The following is a 17,772-nucleotide window of genomic DNA, read 5'->3' as shown; positions in this document are numbered from 1 at the left end:
ATATGTTTAGTCTGCAGATCAAATATTTGACTTGCGTTTTCAATCAGTTATATGAGATCAATTAACTCGTCTTGACTTTTTGCAAGAAGGACTGTATCGTCTGCAAAACGTATGTGGTTTATTTTTCAGCCATTTATTGAGATGCAATTTTTCCATCCTTTAAACTCTCTTCTCATAATATGCTACCCATAACATCTTAAATAAATATGGAGACAGTATACATCCCTGTCTGTCACCTTGTTCTAGATGGAATTCGTTTGAGAGCATGTCAAATACTTTAACTGTTAGAGTAGTGTGTGTTTATACAGGAAATGCTTAATAGAGGAAGATACTACGATGCATGTCTTACGTGAATGTAAAATGATTCTTATATAAGGAAAGAATATGTGATGATATAAGAAGAAAATACAACAAATATTTCTTTTTTTTTTTTCAATGAAAACTGATTTCCAATGTTATTTTACTGTATGTTGCGTTTTTTTATTTGTACCTATATAAGATTTAATAAATTATTTATCTTGAATGTAAGATTCATTTTTAGTGGTCTCAATTGTTTTTTCGAATTTAAGTTTTTTTATGCTTCCAATAATATGAATAAAATTTGGCACGTCCCCTTAAAAGACGCTACTGAGAAGCTTCCTTGGAACCTGTGTTTTATTTGGCAATCAATGTAGTTGCGTTTTTACGCCTCGACACTATATCTTATAATTTTTGTGCAGACAGCTATCCGCTTTTTGGTATCAATTTATTAAAAATGTAAGTAAAAAATGTTGCAAACACAATATGATAATCTTTATTAAAACCAATTGCAATAGTTACGTTCGGGTAGTTTGAGATTGTTAATAAAACGTGAATGTTAGTGATCGATGTATATCTACTTATTGGTAAGACCATTTTTTAAATTTTCCTTAAAAAAAAAAGTCAAAAATTATTATTGTTATGTTTAATTTTATTTCGAATGTTTTTTTTTTAGTGAAAATAAATAATTAAATATAATATTTCTTTTCTGCCATTATACTAAATTCATGGAATTAAATTATAACAAAAAACTATTAATATGTTACAAAAAGATTGGTCAAAAATTATATCACGATTTTTAGGGATAAAATAGGTCGATTTGGCCTAACTTAATGTAAAGTGCACCCAGAAAAAGTTACAAGGTCTTAAAATTACAAAATAAAACCGAATTTTTTAATATTGCTCTAAAATGGATTAAAATTTTTCTATGAAAATTTATATTATACTCGTATGTTAGCATGTCATGGGCAATAAAATCGACGTAGCGAAAATTTTTGTTTCTTGATTTTTCTAGATTTTAGGGGGTCGCTTAACCCTGGTCTTTCTTCTTGTTCTTCTTCTTCCTCTTACCCGGCGTAAGACACGGGTCTCACGCCGGAGATGGAATTCCATTCTTTTTTTCTATTTTTAATATATTCATTTATACACTGTACGTTAGATTTTTTTCAAATCTCTTTACTTCTCTTTCGATCTCTTAGCGTATTTACTGTAATTTTTCTCAATACTCTCATCTCTGCCGTTTCCAGTAGCCTTTGCGTTGTGACTATGTCGTCTCTTGTTTCTGAGGCATATGTCTTACACTGGCTTTATAAATTCTTGACTTCATCTCAGTGTTAATGTGTCTGTTTCGCCATATAGTGTTATTAAGGCATCCTGCCAGTCTATTTGCTTTTTGTACTTGATCTCTCACTTTTTTGTCCACGTCTCCATGGCTGGACAGTGTAATTCCCAGATATTTTATTTTCATAACTTGTTTAATGCCATCAATTTCTGTTTTACATCTGGTTGGTTCTTTGCTGACTACTATTGTTTTAGTTTTCTAAGATGAAATTGAAATGTTAAATTCTTTTGCTCTTATGTTTTATGATTTTGTTTAAATCTGTGGACCAGTCTTTGCAGACTATTTTCATCTTGGGCTATCAATATTGCGTCGTCTGTGTAACAGAGTATTTTTATTTCTTTGTTTCCAATTCTGTATCTTCTTTGTTACCGCGTTTGATGATTTCATCCATGACTAAATTGAAAAGCATGGGGCTCAATGAGTACCTTTGTTTTATTCCGCTGCCTATTTCTATAGGCAGTGGAATCTATATTTCTTCTGTCTCTTGTCCATCTATTCTGACTTCCATTTTGTTGTATTGGTAGATGTTTTCGATAATTTTTATAATATTTAGGGGAACTTCTCTATTATACAGAAGATGGATTACATCTTTGAGTCTTACTGTGTCAAACGCTTTCTTTAGGTCAATCGGACACAGAAATGCTGGTCTATTATACTCTAGTGATTTCTCAGTAATTACCTTTATAACGAACACTACATCTGTACACGATCTTCTACTACGAAAACCCTATTGTTCATCTGCTAAACTTATCCTCTGATTTATTAGAACTTGTAAAATTTTAGTTTTAGCGTAGTATTTAACAAGCTTATACCTCTGTAGTTTTCTATCTGGTTTTTATCTCCTTTTTTAAATAGTAGAATTAGTTCGCTCGTTCTCCATTCTTCCGGTATTTTATTGTGTTTTATAATTTTATTAATTAATGTTGCTAATTGTTTTGTCGTTGCTGCTCCACAATATTACAGTAATTCGTTTGGTATCCCGTCTTTATCTGCTAATTTTCTGTTCTTCAACTTTTCAAGTATCTTGAGAACTTCCTGTTCATTTATATTGTCCTTCATTTAAGGTAATTTCTGGTGTTTCAGGTTGTAGCATCGTTTGTTCTTTCTCTGCACAGAGCTTTTTTAGATAGTCAATCCACGTATCCTTTTCTATGTGTTTTGGTTCTATTAGATCCTTTACCTCCGTTCTTTGACCTCTTTTTAAGCGCCATATTTCCTTTTGCAGACCATAAAGAATTGTAAAAAATAGCAAAAATTGCGCCACGTTTATTTATTTATTATTACACCTTTATTAAATCTGAGTTTATTTGCGGCAAAACACAAAAACTAAATACGAGAGCTGCAATTTTTGCCTTTAAAACGCATTTTTGTCGATAGGACACTTATATCAAAAGATATCAAAATTTCACCGAAGAGCTGATACAAATTTTATTGAACATTGATTTTTCGCGCGTAACTGACATTCAAAATCGCCATTCGAGAGAACGGTTCATTCTACACGAAATATTTTTTTCTACGGCGTACACATTCTTGGTAAATCAATTTTTTTGCATTTTTCCCCCCTACGAGTGGTTTTAGGGGGAAGCCCGGGGGTGAAAGTGGTAAACCTGGGGTCCGAAAATTAATATTCTCGGCAAAATTCAGCTTGTTCGTATGATTTTTATGGATCAACTGTCTGAAGAATGGACTATAACAGCAGTTCAATAATTACTTTCTCCAGACCATACCAAACATATTGGATTTTGTGATTGGCTTTTAAAAGATAAGAGACAGGACGTAAACTTTATAAACAATATTTTATTGACTGACGAAGTTAAAACAGAATTGAGTCAAACACAAATGACAGTTTTCGGGCAAGAAGCAGCTGTCGTTTTGAAGTTGTGTGATCGCATCATAGAGGATAATTGCAAATCAAATTTTGGTCATTATTCCACCAGTTATTGGTTGTTACAAACTCTGCGCCAAAAGAATATTTTTGCCATTTGTACTGTATGACAAAATAGATTCAATAGTCCTAGCTTCTCTGCTGATAAAATAATGAAAAACCATGGACGTGGTACTACAGAAAAAATAATCAGCAATGATAGGGAGATAATTATGACAAACCTGTAATAATGGCATCAAATTATATAAGAATTGGGACGACCGAGAAGTGTAAACTATGGGACAAAACAAACAAGAGCTGTATGGGATCAAATAGGCCACAGGTAATAAAGGATTATAATTTGTCAATGGGAGGTGTTTACAAATTCAATTTCTTACTAACATTGTACAGGACCTTTATTAGATCACGCAAATTGACGTTGCGAATGTTCACACATGGTATAGATTTAGCCTGTACGAATGCCTGGCTAGAATATAGCAGGCAAGCAACAAATTTGCAAATACCAAAGAAAAGAATCTTAGATTTGGTGCATTTTCGCGCAGAAATTGCTGAAGTTCTTTTAGCTTTAGAAAAAACAGTCAATAAAAAAGAGGATGACCACTTTCGATAAGGCCTGAACCGAAACCACCTAAAAGAAAAATATCATTGAAGTACGACCAGTGAAGGAAGTAAGATTGGACAATGTAAGACATTTACCTACTGTTAATAAATCGAAAAATGCTTCGCGTTGCAAGAAACATGGATGCAAGGAAAAAACTCGTATATCTTGCATCAAATGCAAAGTATATTTATGTTTGGCCAATATTAACAATTGTTTTATGGAGTACCACAGTTTATAAATTATGTATAATGTGCATTGAATAAATATTATTATTGTTCTCAGTATTTATTTTTTCTCTAACCCACAGTATTTTTACCCCGTTATCACAAAGTGTCCTCATGTGTAGACATGCTATTTTTCAAAAATGGAAAAACTTTTTGACTTGGAACAAACTCCATACATCTTAAATAAATTCAAATAACCAATATTTATTTGGCGAAAGGGTTAATTCAAATTTTTGTTTTAGGTTTCAGAAAGTTTTACTTGGAATATGTGCGATTAATATTATTATAGTAAAATCTATATTCCTAACATCTCTCAATTATAATTTAGATGAAGGTATGTGTATTTAGGAATATGTATATTTAACTCAAAGAAAAAGTAAAATTAACATAATTGAAATTTCTGAAATACAAGCCATAGAGAAACATTGTTGCTAGCTTACGTTATAATTTTTTCATTTTAATGGCACTGGATGCTGATTTAACCATTTTGCAAATTGTAAACGTCAGCTTATAACCAGCCCCAGTATAAAGCTACAAGCCTGTTAACAACTGCTTACAAAATACTAGCAAATATTCTCTACGAAACGCTACAAGTTTACACAATGGGCATAATTGGAAAACACCTCCAAGAAAATCAACAATTAAGCATATTTAGTCAATACGAAAGATCTTCCAAAAGACATTAGAACTTAACATTAACACTTGTCACCTATCCGTCGAATTCAAGGACGCGTACGACAATCTCAAGAGAACAGTACTATACCAATCAATGCGTGAGTTTCGTATATCGGAAGAACTAACGAAGGTAAATGTGTCTAACTTAACAGCAAGTGATAAAATACATAGAGAGAATTCTAAAAATTTTGAGACAAAGGATGGACTTAGACATGGGAATGCGCTGGCTTGCCTTGTATTTAATATTGCCTTGGAAAATTACTACGGTAATATTTACAATGGATCGATACAAATCTTGGCATATGCTGATGACATCGATATAATAGGATATAGTAGGCGAAATGTTGAGCAATATTTTGTAGTCTTTAAAATAGCGGCGAAACAGGTTGGTCTAGTCATATGCTGATGAACGTGAACTTTTTTACAGAAAAACGTTAACTTTTTTACAGTGTAAAAAAGTTCACGTTGTACCTAGTAATACAGCTTGAAAGTTTTTAATATTAGAATATTAAGGATTTTTAAAGCGTCCTGTGAAAATGTTATTGTGATTCATTCGTTAAATAAATGTTTGTTTTTTTTTAAGCAATTGTGGCTCCATTCAACATGGTGCTAGTTTTGTCTTATTCGAAGATTTTTTACTTATTATTTATTTCAATCTAAGCATATATACAGGGTGTTGTGTACCGAAAGAAAAATCTACCTTACTTTTTGCCAGGCAGGTTAAATAGTCAAGTGTACTTAGACTTTCTAGAGAATTAATTACCACCAACCTTAGAAGATTTACCCCTCGTCCTCAGACGAAGAATGGTGTACCAATATGATGGATGCTCTGCACATTGTGCACGTGCTGTTAAGGCTGGGTTCAACAATCACTATCCCAATAGGTGAATAGGACGAACTGAACCGATTTTTGTGGCCTGCTAGATCGCCCGATTTAACACCGTGTGACTACCACGTCTCGGGCAGATTCAAAGAACTTGTTTATCAAGTTCCAATCTGATCTCGAGTTCATTTAATGGAAAGGATTATCGAAGCAACTGACATTATAAGGGCAGAACTGAGGTTAAAAGTAACCACATCAGAAATACGATGCAGGGCAAGAGCGTGCATTATGAATGGTGGTTCTCATTTTGAACAACAATGACTGTTTTCTGAAGTTTATATACATACTTAATAAGGCATAATAAATGTTGCAAAGAGCATAATGTATCGTTGTTGTGTTTTACCTTTCTTACCCGTTTCATTTCTTAACCTTCTTAATGAAGGTTATTTTAAAATTGCATTAAGATTCAACGAAGGGTTTTTGAAATCTGAGCAAGTAATACGTAAGGCATTTTGTATGTCAATACAATAGACGAGCAGCCTTATTTTCGAATATTGACAAATTTAACTTTATTTTGGAAACCTTAACAGTTTAAGCGATACATTATTAGCAAAAAATTTTGCAAACGGCGTCCTATATTATCCCTTAAAAAATTTCCATCGACCTACCAAACACCCTGTATATATATATATATATATATATATATATATATATATATATATATATATATATATATATAGATTATTAATAATAAATTCTTTTGTAGGAGAAACATACACAAATCAAACCTTCAATTTTATCATAGTTGGTTCCGGTCCAACTGGAGCAGTAATTGCCAATAGATTGTCAGAAGTACCAGAATGGAATGTTCTTTTAATAGAAGCTGGACCAGTTCCTACCGATCTTACAGATATTCCAAGTCTTTGCGGAAGTTTTTCGTTTACCGATTATAACTGGGGCTATAGAGCAGAACGGCAGGAACATTTTTGCAGAGGTACCAATTTTTTTTTAAAGATTATGTCTCCTAGGCAAAGTTTTAAATACACTAGCCCAATATAGCAAAGAGCAATACTTCCCCTTCTTCATTGGATCTGTTGATAAAATAAATCTGTAAGATCTACTTCTGTAATTGGTTTGGAGGTATATCACATCAACTATCCCAGATTTGTCCACTGCTGAACGTAGGCCTCCTGTAAAAATCTTCACCCATTTCTATCATGAGCTTCTTGCATCCAACTGTAGTGATTCGCTTCATATCATTTGCCAACCTAGTCGGTAGTCGTCATCTGTTTCTATATGCCTCTTGTCTTGGTCATGATTCATCAATCTTTCTGCTCATCTATTATCCGTCATTCCGGGCCAAGCTCATTTAGCCCATTTATTCGACTTTTCTTTCTTAAATGTTCTACGTCATCCTTGGCAAATGCTTGAGTCACCACAGGATGCCGCGTCACCCTCTTTGGGAACCCTATAGTATATATATATATATATATATATATATATATATATATATATATATATATATATATATATATATACTATAGGGAGATTACAGATCCGTAAAAGACCAAATCCCCAATGAAGACCATGGTGTCTACGAGATACCTTGTTCCAGGTTGCCCACGTACATACGTAGGACAGACAAACCGACGAATCCTTAACCGTATTTACGAACATTCTCTATCAGTCAAACATTCCGATACCACTTCAGCCTTAGCCCAATATCATATTCAGACAGGCCACAAAATAGATTTCGAAAACGCAAAAACCATCGCTTCCATCCGCTCCTTAAAACTGTAATAAGCTTTAACTTTTTTGGCTCTTCTTCGATTATAGTTTTATATTATTTTAAATAAAAATTTTAATGTGGTTGGGACATAAAAAGGAAAGTTTTACCAAATTTCGTGAAAAAAAATTAAATTATTGTCCTTTAGGTTTTGTTTTTAGGTATATTTGTTTTACAATTGGTTATATTCTGTTATTACTTTTTTTTACTTTTTACCATTTTAAAGGCTTGGGCTCTGGCCTAGATGTGTAACAAAAAAATTACAGATGAATGAAGAAAATAGCTTCAGAACAATATTAAAAAAACTGCAGTTTAGAAATAAAAATCGAGCTATTTTTGTGTTTTTTGTAAACTATATTGCGAAAAAATTAGTATATTATCTAACAATCACACTCTTATCTGTTACAATATAATTTTGTAGGTTGTATTAACAAAACATTAAAATACAGTCATGGCAAAGTCCTCGGGGGAACCTCGATTATTAACTTTATGTTACACGTCCGAGGAAATCGAAGAGACTACGATAAATGGGCAAACCTAGGCAATCCGGGCTGGTCTTTTAAAGAGGTCCTTCCATATTTCCAAAAGTCTGAAGATTTTAATGTAGACGGAGGTGACGAAGGCTTTTATAATAAAGGAGGCTATCTATCGATCAGTGATGTACCTTTTAGAACAGGATTGGTCGATGCTTTGGTGAAGAGTGGACAAGAATCTGGTTATCCGTATGTTGATTATAATGGGAAAGAACAAATAGGGGTAAGAATAATTTGATGTTTATACGGAATAAGTAGTATTTAAGTAATGAAATTAAAATCAAATCAAATTAAACTCCTTTATACCTACTATCATATTAAATTCAAACATTATATTCAATAGAAGACGAGTTTTACATAGTATCGTTCACTACAGCCATTTGTATTAAAGCCTTTGTCTTTCCTTTTGTAAGTGTTTTTCTCCTAGTCAAAATATCTCTGTAATATTTTTGAAAATAACTTATTAATGACATATTTAAAAAATTAAATAATTTAAGGACATTATTTTCCAGTTACTTTTATTATTTCACATCACTTTTAACGTGTAATTGAAACATATCAATAAAAGTAATGTCTGTGGGAGTTTCTGTCAGTACTTCTATCAGGCGCGGCCCCCTGCGAATGGGGGATGCTCTCTGTGTATTCTTAGAACCGATAGCCAGAGGGTAGCAGGGATACCTGCCGTGGAACAAAAACTGACACCTAGCAGTAGGTATAAAATGCACACCCATGAAAATGGAGATTAATGATTTATGTTTAGGGTCGCTGCCTGGGGATCGTCAGGGCACGTCTGGAGCCGGCGCTGGACGTGACAGCATGCGGGACGTCGGTGGCAGGGTGTTGGGGAGGCGGGCCCCTGTCATACAATCAGCTACAGCCCAACAACAACAACCACAAGGGAGCCAAACAACAACAAGAGCGCCACTCGCTGAAGGTGCTGCGCTGGAACATCAGCCGGCGCTCACTCAAGCGGGACGACCGAGGCAGCGCATGAAATGGACTCTGTCCATAAATGAAAACATTTTGCGTTTCTATTACAAGGTGACGAACCTCGGTCGAGAAACGATCGGCTATCGACAACATCTGTATGCCGAATTTTGCAGGGAGTACCCAGAGATTCAAGTCTCTGAACAGCGAATAGCAGATCAATACCGGGTAATTATAAGAAATGATCTTATCCCAGAGACTAGACGCGATACCATCAAAAGCGAAGTCGAACGGGAGATTCATAACCAAGAGCTAGTTGTGGATCAAGTCCATAATGAAATCCCTAATGAGCAGATTCCTGAGCCTCTCATGCAAGAAACTCAACCTGTAAATACGCAGCAGGACAACAGCAAGTTGCACGATAGCCTGGTAAGAGAAATGGCACGTGCCGTACAAGAGTTTATTGGAACAAATCCACTTAGCAGACCACAGCTACCAAAAATAAACTCTTTTAAGAAACTAGGTGCGCTGTTACAATTTATGAACACTGAAGTCCTACCCAATTATATCGTGGAAGCTCATACGTTAGAATATTTGCATATGCTGATTTACTGTGCAGCAACAGCAATTGCTAATGTTATGGGCATTAAGATCAGAACACGACCGGGTACTAATATCGAAAGGACATATAACAGAGTTTCACCTTGGGAAAAACGGCTGCTTATTAAAATTGAAGCAATACGTAGGGACATTGGTCAAATCACGGAATATGTTCGAGGGACAACAAGTAGAAAAGTAATCAGAAGACTTGAAGAAATAATGATAACCACCGCAAGACACTCACAATATAATCCAGCAAACAACACAGCACAACAGTGCCTGGATACATTAAAACAAAAACTTTCCGTTTACTCGGGCCGACTAAGGAGATACAAAATTAGTAACAAACGAAAATCCGACAATATGCTTTTTGAGAATGCCGAGAAGGCGTTCTATCTGAAACTCAATTCTACTGCAGAAAGTGCCAATAAATCGTACCCAAGCCAAGAAGAAATCCATGAGTTTTGGGGAAATCAACTTTCCACACCAGCTACTCTTAACACCAATGCTGGATGGATTAAAGATACGGCGCACAACTGCCAACACTACATTACTGCTCCCTACGAACCCTTTACTACTGAAGAAGTTTCAAATATTATCAAAGAGCTTCATAACTGGAAATCTTCTGGACCAGACGGCATTCAAAACTTCTGGCTTAAGAAGTTCTGGAGTATTCATGAGAGCTTATCAGCATTAATTAATCACAGTATTTCTAATCCGCAGGAATACCATCTTTCCTAACCCAGGGAACAACTTATTTATTACCAAAAGATCAAAATAACACCCAAGATCCAACCAAATATCGCCCAATTACTTGTCTTCCAACTCTGTATAAATTGCTCACATCCTGTGTAGCCCGGCGTATCTACCAATACTGTGCTCTAAACAATATCATAGAGCCCCAACAGAAAGGGTGCGCTAAGGGTTCCATGGGTTGCAAAGAACAACTTATCATCGACTCTGTCATTTCTAACCAAACATATAGCAAAAAAAGGAATCTCTTTACTGCTTTCATCGACTACAAGAAAGCGTTTGATTCAGTACCGCATAAATAAATGGCTTGTAGATATATTAAAAATATATAAAGTCGATGATAACATAGTGACCTTTTTAAAACATATAATGTCAGATTGGAAGACAAAAATTCACCTCCAAATACCTGGTGAAAACAATATCGAAACTGAAAATATTGCAATCAACCGGGGCCTATTTCAAGGAGACGCGTTGAGCCCACTGTGGTTTTGTTTAGCGATGAACCCCCTATCCCAACTACTGAACTCAACTGACATAGGTTTTAGCATCAAAAATAACACTACTGTTGTGGCAAAGCTTAATCATCTATTGTATATGGATGATTTAAAACTATTGGCTTCTACTCGATGCCACCTGGATCAGATGCTGAAAACAGTGGAAAATTTCTCTAATGACATTAGTATGCACTTCGGCCTTGATAAGTGCCGTGTCTTAAATATAATTAAAGGAAAGGTTCAGTCCGGTGGATTCGATATGCAAAACGGCCAGAACGTCTAGGCCATGGGTGAAAATGATATGTATAAATACCTCGGAATAAAGCAAGCGCGGAAGATTGACCATAAGCAAATGAAAACTGAGATAACTACTGAGTTTATACGCAGGGTAAAACAGCTGCTTCGTTCAAACCTTAATAGTAAAAATTTGTTTAAGACACTAAACACCTATGTATGTTCCGCGCTTAGCTACTCATTTGGTATTGTCAAGTGGACAAAAACGGATATAGAAAATCTTCAGCGAAAAGTACGAACACACCTCACAAAGGCACAAAAACACCATCCTCGAAGTGCAGTAGAAAGAACGACATTACCGCGGTATTTAGGAGGACGAGGACTTATGGATATAAGTGAGCAACTAGGAAAAGACATTACTAATTTAAGAACTTATTTTCAGGTGCAGGCTGAGACATCTACTCTACATCGCGCGATTTGTGCAGTAGATGATACAACACCGATCAAACTGAGGGAACCAGAAATGCGCATAAACCATCTTACTAAGAACGAAAAAATGCGCACCTGGATGAGTAAACCTCTTCACGGGCGACATCCTAATGAGGTCAGTCAAGACCACGTCGACAATAAAGCGTCGAACTATTGGCTAACATCAGGAAAGTTGTTCCCTGAAACAGAGGGTTCATTACTCGCCATTCAGGATCAGGTTATACCAACCAAAAATTACCTGAAATATATCGTCAAAGACCCTAAGGTCCAAAATGACAAATGCCGATATGGATGTCAAGCTCAAGAAACCATCCAACACATTACCGGGGGTTGCCAGACATTTGCTGCAATTAAATATAAGGAACGGCACGACTCAGTAGAAAAGATCCTTCATCAAACTAGGACTTCTCCATACAAACCATCTCTTATATTATCAATACGTCGCTGAAAGTATACTTGAGAATGATAACTACAATCTATACTGGGACCGCACTGTACTCACAGACCAAACAGTGGCACATAATAGACCAGATCTCATACTAGTTAATAAACTAAAGAGACAAACAACATTAATTGATGTGGCGATACCCAACAACAATAATCTTCGGATCTGGAAATTCAAATACGAAGACAGTGGAGAATGGAAAGTACCAAGACAAATACCTATTATTCTCTCTACTACTGGAGTCATTCCGAAGAGCCTCCTAGAAAACATAATAAAGCTAGGTCTGAATGAACATCTCTACAAGACCATGCAGAAAGCTGTACTTCTCTCAACGTCCAGATGTGTACGAAAATTTTTGGGAGATACTCCAGCATACCAAGTCACCTAGGGCTCGATAATACGGAAAGAGTCCCACCAGAGCTCAATCCTTTTGATACCGTAGGTATCTGGGATGAGTAAATTTTCCCCTTAGAGGGAGTGAGAGCCGTATGGCTAAATCTGGGAAAAGTAATGCACATGTAACTGCACCACTTTGTCGTCCCAATCAAATAGTTAACTGATAAAAAGGGACTACAAAAATATCGAAGCAACTAGAAAATTAAAATATGAAACAAAGCAGACGAAGAATATGCTTGTTTAGACATTTAAACAATGACATAAAAAAATATTAGGTAGATTCAAGATTCAAGATTTATTTAACTACGTTTACAAATTTTACATTTGTTTGTAGCAAGTCAATTATATGTATAAGTAAAAAAGATAATATATAACATACACAAAATACAATAGGAGATGAAAATACATTAATGCGCATAACATAAAATAAAACATAAAATATACAAAATAAGACATATACCAACATAGTGAGTACATCCATGTTCATGTTACTTCCTTGAAGCGATCAAAGCCTTTACTAACAGAGTAAAAAGCAAATCTCAAAAGGTATCTTTTCAGACTTACTTTAAATTTTTTCATCGAAAGTTGTTTTAAATCGTTAGGTAGGACATTGTATATATTATAGTCAATTGAGTTTTTTTGTGTTTACTCAAACGATACTTAACTGTTCTGATGTTATTTGCACCTCTTGTGCTAAAGTTATGTAAGTCAGAGTGTTTAATTAAAGTATCAGCGTTATTTTGTATTTCTAAATTAACGCTGTATAGCCATAATGTTGGCAAGGGCATTATCTTATATTTAATAGCTAACTTGTGCAATTATTCTTATTGCTTTTTTTTGCAATTTAAATATTGTTAGGGCATTGCAAGAATTTACCCACAGAATAGCACCATAGCTTAAAAATGAATGTAAAAGAGAAAAGTACGTTATTTTCAAGGTATCAACACTTTCGTAACAAGTTTTAATTGTCTGAGTAAAAATAAGGTACTACAAAGTTTACCTTTGAGATGGTCAATACGGTTATACCAAGTCAATGTGTTCAACTGTTATGCCCAACAATTTGACATTATTTTTTTTAACACTCTATATAGTTATAGCTATTAATAACGAGTTGTTAGAATTGTTTTTTGTACATTTCCGACAATGATTCTGTTAAATATTCTCGAAAGCTCAGTCAATCGCCTATATGAGTTTAAATACAGTGTCAGACTAATCAATGATAACAATAATCAGAGCTGCTGGCAGAAAACGTATTTGTTTAAAAAAATATTTTCAACAAGGCAGGGTTTTTCAATTAACTGAAAAATATTTTGTAAAATGCAGAAAATAAAAAATAAAATTTTAGCAAAATATTTTCAATTAACAGCTATTCTGAAAATACTCAAATTAAATCTGTACCTAAACAAATAAAATGGAAGTATTATACTTTATGCAAATATGGAAAATAAAGTAGTATATATATTGCAACTAATGCTGTTATGAATTATTTTCCATTTAATCGTGTCGAGTCTTTTTGACCTATTAAAAAATATTTTTTATGTTTTGGTATATATGAACTCCTAATAGTATAATAAAATAATAAAAAGGGCTTCTGGAAATGTTCGGCTACGACTTAAACTACAATTGACTGACAAGCGTAATGTATAAAGTAAATTTCTTAAAAAAGCGTAATGGATAAAGTAAATTTAAACAGTTAAAATAACATTCAAATCACAACATTCGCGAAGAACAGAAGCTAAAAAGTTAATAAAAATACATTACTCCAAGGAATTAAGCGAAAGGACATTGCAATAGCCAGGTATTTAACAAGTTTTTTCATTATAATAAACCTATAGTAAGCAAACTTATATTCTTTGTCTTCTGGAGAAATTTCGTCGTTATCTTTTAATTATTGCGTCAAAGATAGCGTCCGATATGGATGATCGCGACAGTGAGAGCGAAAAAACCAAGTTTACTTATTGCAAAACTAAGAAAATAAGCACAATAATATGTGTAAAGTGTGGAAAAGCCTTCCATAAATCATGCACGGCACGGGATTGGGCCGGAAAACTTCAAATTTTAGATGAAACGCGTGTGATTTGTTGTGATTCTAACATAACCTTAAATAGTGGAGATGGCATGGAAAATACGATCATTCATCTGCTAAATGAACTAATTTGTGAGTTAAGAAGTAAAAATCAAATTCTAGGGGAACATAATAAACTGCTATGGGAAAACATATAAAGCATAGAGAAAAAGTTAACAAAAAATTCCATGGAGGTAAAAAATGCTGCAAAAACTAAGAATAACAATAACAAACCATTAATTTTAAAAGAACAAAATGATTTGAAATAGACTACAAGGTCAGTTGACGCAGTCACAGAACAGCCACTTTGTTCTGTTGATTTGTCTAAGCTGCCACCTAAACCAAGAATATCAAGCAGTTCAATTGCACCCGTGACGCCTGTTAAAGATATCAACCGTCCGCTGATTGAAGATGAAAATGATAAATGGGAAAGATCCACTCCAGGGAACCAATGAGAATGCGGGAAGTATCCTGCGTTTGGCCACAAAACATATGGCGATTTTCCTGTCAGGTTTCGATCCAAAAACGGAAGCTAAGAAAATACTTAACTATCTAAAAGAAAGAAAACTGGATGAAAAGGTTATCTGCAAAAAAATGAAAACCAGGATAGACAAGTACAAAAGTTCATTTAAAATTACCGTTCCAGAACTTAAAATACCTCATTTAATGCAGCAAGAATTATGGCCGAATGGTGTAATTTTTCGGGGTGACCCGAAGAACAAATTAATCCATACTGGACCAGCTAAACATAAAGAAAAGACTAAGAACACAAATATCAGAGGAAATAATAAGCTATTTTGGACATGTGCTTCGAAGAAATGGTCTTGAAAAACTTACCATCCAGGGAAAAGTAGAAGGCAAAAGAAATAGAGGTAGATCTCCCACACGATACACGGACCATATTGTTGCTACCATTGGCGCTCCATTGTCAGAATGTGCTAGAATGGCAGAAGATAGAAAAACGTGGAGGAACATTGGGAAATTTAGCTAATAGCTTCATGATATCACGATACCTGCATCAGGTCAACGACTAAGAAGAAGGTGTAATTTTTAACCATGTTCAGAATGTGCAGAAGCATCCCAGTGTCAAAAGACAGTCTACGGCACACACCCAAAGAAATTTTCAGTAATCCACTTAAATACGCAATCAATTACAACAAGTATTGATGCCATTAATTTTATTCTAGATCATGATGAATGCTTTGCTCTTTGTTTAACTGAGCACTGGAAAACAGAAGAACAACTGTGGGACTACAATGTGCGAAATTTTAAACTGATCTCTTATATTGATCTCGCATAATTGTAGAAGGAGTTTACAGGAGCATGGTGGCAGTGCGGTATACATCAAAGACGTTTATTGCAAAAGCCCGGGAAGATATTTCTAGTTCATCAGAAAGAACGGTGTTTGAGTGTTCCGCTGCAGAGGTGCAAATTAATAAGAAGAAGATTGTAATCCTATCCATCTACCGAACGATAGACCCACAAGTTTTAATAAACAAATTAGACCAAATACTTTGTGATTTAGTTGACAAGGACTCTATCATTTTTCTGGCTGGTGATTTTAACTTAGATATGCTGCTTGAGGGTGCGAGGTGGCCAGACACATTAAAAATGTTTGTGAGCTCCTTTGATATTAAACCTTCCATCAAAGACTATACACGCATACAAGGTAACAAAAAATCCTATATAGATAATATTTTTACAAATCTTGACATATGTATTTGATTCGCTTGTATTCAATCCCCATACATCTGATCATACTGCTCAAAAGGTAAAATTTGAGTCAAATATAATAAAAAAACAAATATTTAGCAAGGAGAATAAACGTTTTTTTAAATTCATGTTAGGTAATGTAGACTGGGTATCTGTTTTTGAGACATTAGATGTAGATAATCAGTGGGATGCTTTTATGAGTATAGTTCAGAAAATTTTTATAAAATGTTTTCCACTCAAAGAGATAAATACAGCAAATAAAAAAAATCAAAAAAGTACTTTAAAAATGATGATATAAAACATTGTAAATCTAGGCTTGATGTTTTGTTTACACTGTCTACCAATAATGTTGATTATAAAGATATTTACAGGACAGAAAAACGCAAATACAATTCTTTACTCACTCAATCTCGAAAAAATTGTTATAAAGAACGAATTGAAAATAGCGAAAATAAAACTAAAATGGCTTGGCAATTGGTAAAAGAGATTAAGGGTAATTCCAAAAATCAAGGTAATTTTTGTTTGGAGGGTGACCCTTAGGTGCTTTCTAACGAAATAAATCAATTTATGGCAAATGCAGCGCCAGAAGCTGTAAATAAAATAAAGCATGTAAAAAATTTTTAAATTAATATCGAACAAACTAATCATTGCATGTTTTTAACTCCCGTTTCAGAGAAAGAAATAAGTCACATAATAAATAACTTAAAAAAACAAGCATAGCTCTGGTTATGATAAAATATCAACCAACTTAATTAAATATGTTTCATCAGAGATTTCTCTTCCTCTTTTCAGGCAAGGTAAATTTCCTCAAAGTTTAAAATTGGCAATTGTGAAGCTACTTCATAAAAAAGGTGATGTTACTAAGATGGAAAACTATAGAAATATAGACCAATAAGCCTTCTTCCATGATTCTCAAAAATATTCGAAAAAGCAATATATTTCAGACTACAAAACTTTTTTACTACTTTTTTAGTAGTTCACAGCATGGTTTTCTAGCAGAGAGATCTCTTGAGACAGCTACCTATGATTTTACATCAAAATTTTTAGAAAAACTGGAGGCAAAGATGAAAACACTAGGTGCTTTTTTGGACCTATCTAAGGCTTTCGATAGCCTAGATCATGTTCTTTTATTACAAAAATTACATCTTTATGGAATACAGGGACCGGAATTAAAATGGATAAAATCATTTCTCACAGATAGGTCGCAAAAAGTATGCCTGGAGAAAAGGGGATGTAAGGTTTACTCTGATCCTATCAATTTAAAATTAGGCATACCACAGGGGAGGGTCCAGGGGCCTTTTCATTTTTTGGTCTACATAAACGACCTTCCTAATGCGGTGGTTAGTAGTGTCTCAAACCTTCTAAATTTCGCTGATGACTCAAATGTGCTTTTCTGGGAAAAAACTTTAAAAACACTCCTCACAGTGGCAGAGCAAGTTCTAACCAAGGCTGAACAGTGGTTCAGTGGAAATCGGTTGTAGCTTAATACT

The 17,772-nt window shown here is 34.4% G+C and overlaps 1 protein-coding gene across 1 annotated transcript in view; it reads left to right on the top strand.

Moving 5' to 3' along the window:
- Positions 1-686: 686 nt before the first annotated feature.
- Positions 687-17,772, top strand: part of LOC140449857 (glucose dehydrogenase [FAD, quinone]-like) — a 38,513-nt gene continuing 21,427 nt past the window's right edge. Inside the window, exons 1-4 of the mRNA XM_072543240.1 lie at positions 687-756; positions 4,592-4,683; positions 6,614-6,841; positions 8,055-8,389. Of these exons, the coding sequence (XP_072399341.1) occupies positions 755-756; positions 4,592-4,683; positions 6,614-6,841; positions 8,055-8,389 (657 nt within the window). The 5' untranslated portion in view covers positions 687-754. The remainder of the gene's footprint in view (positions 757-4,591; positions 4,684-6,613; positions 6,842-8,054; positions 8,390-17,772) is intronic.

The sequence above is a fragment of the Diabrotica undecimpunctata genome, chromosome 9 (assembly GCF_040954645.1).
Source record: "Diabrotica undecimpunctata isolate CICGRU chromosome 9, icDiaUnde3, whole genome shotgun sequence".
Taxonomy (NCBI): domain Eukaryota; kingdom Metazoa; phylum Arthropoda; class Insecta; order Coleoptera; family Chrysomelidae; genus Diabrotica; species Diabrotica undecimpunctata.
The sequence above is the reverse complement of the archived record's forward strand: the minus strand, read 5'-3'. Positions and strand labels throughout refer to the sequence as shown.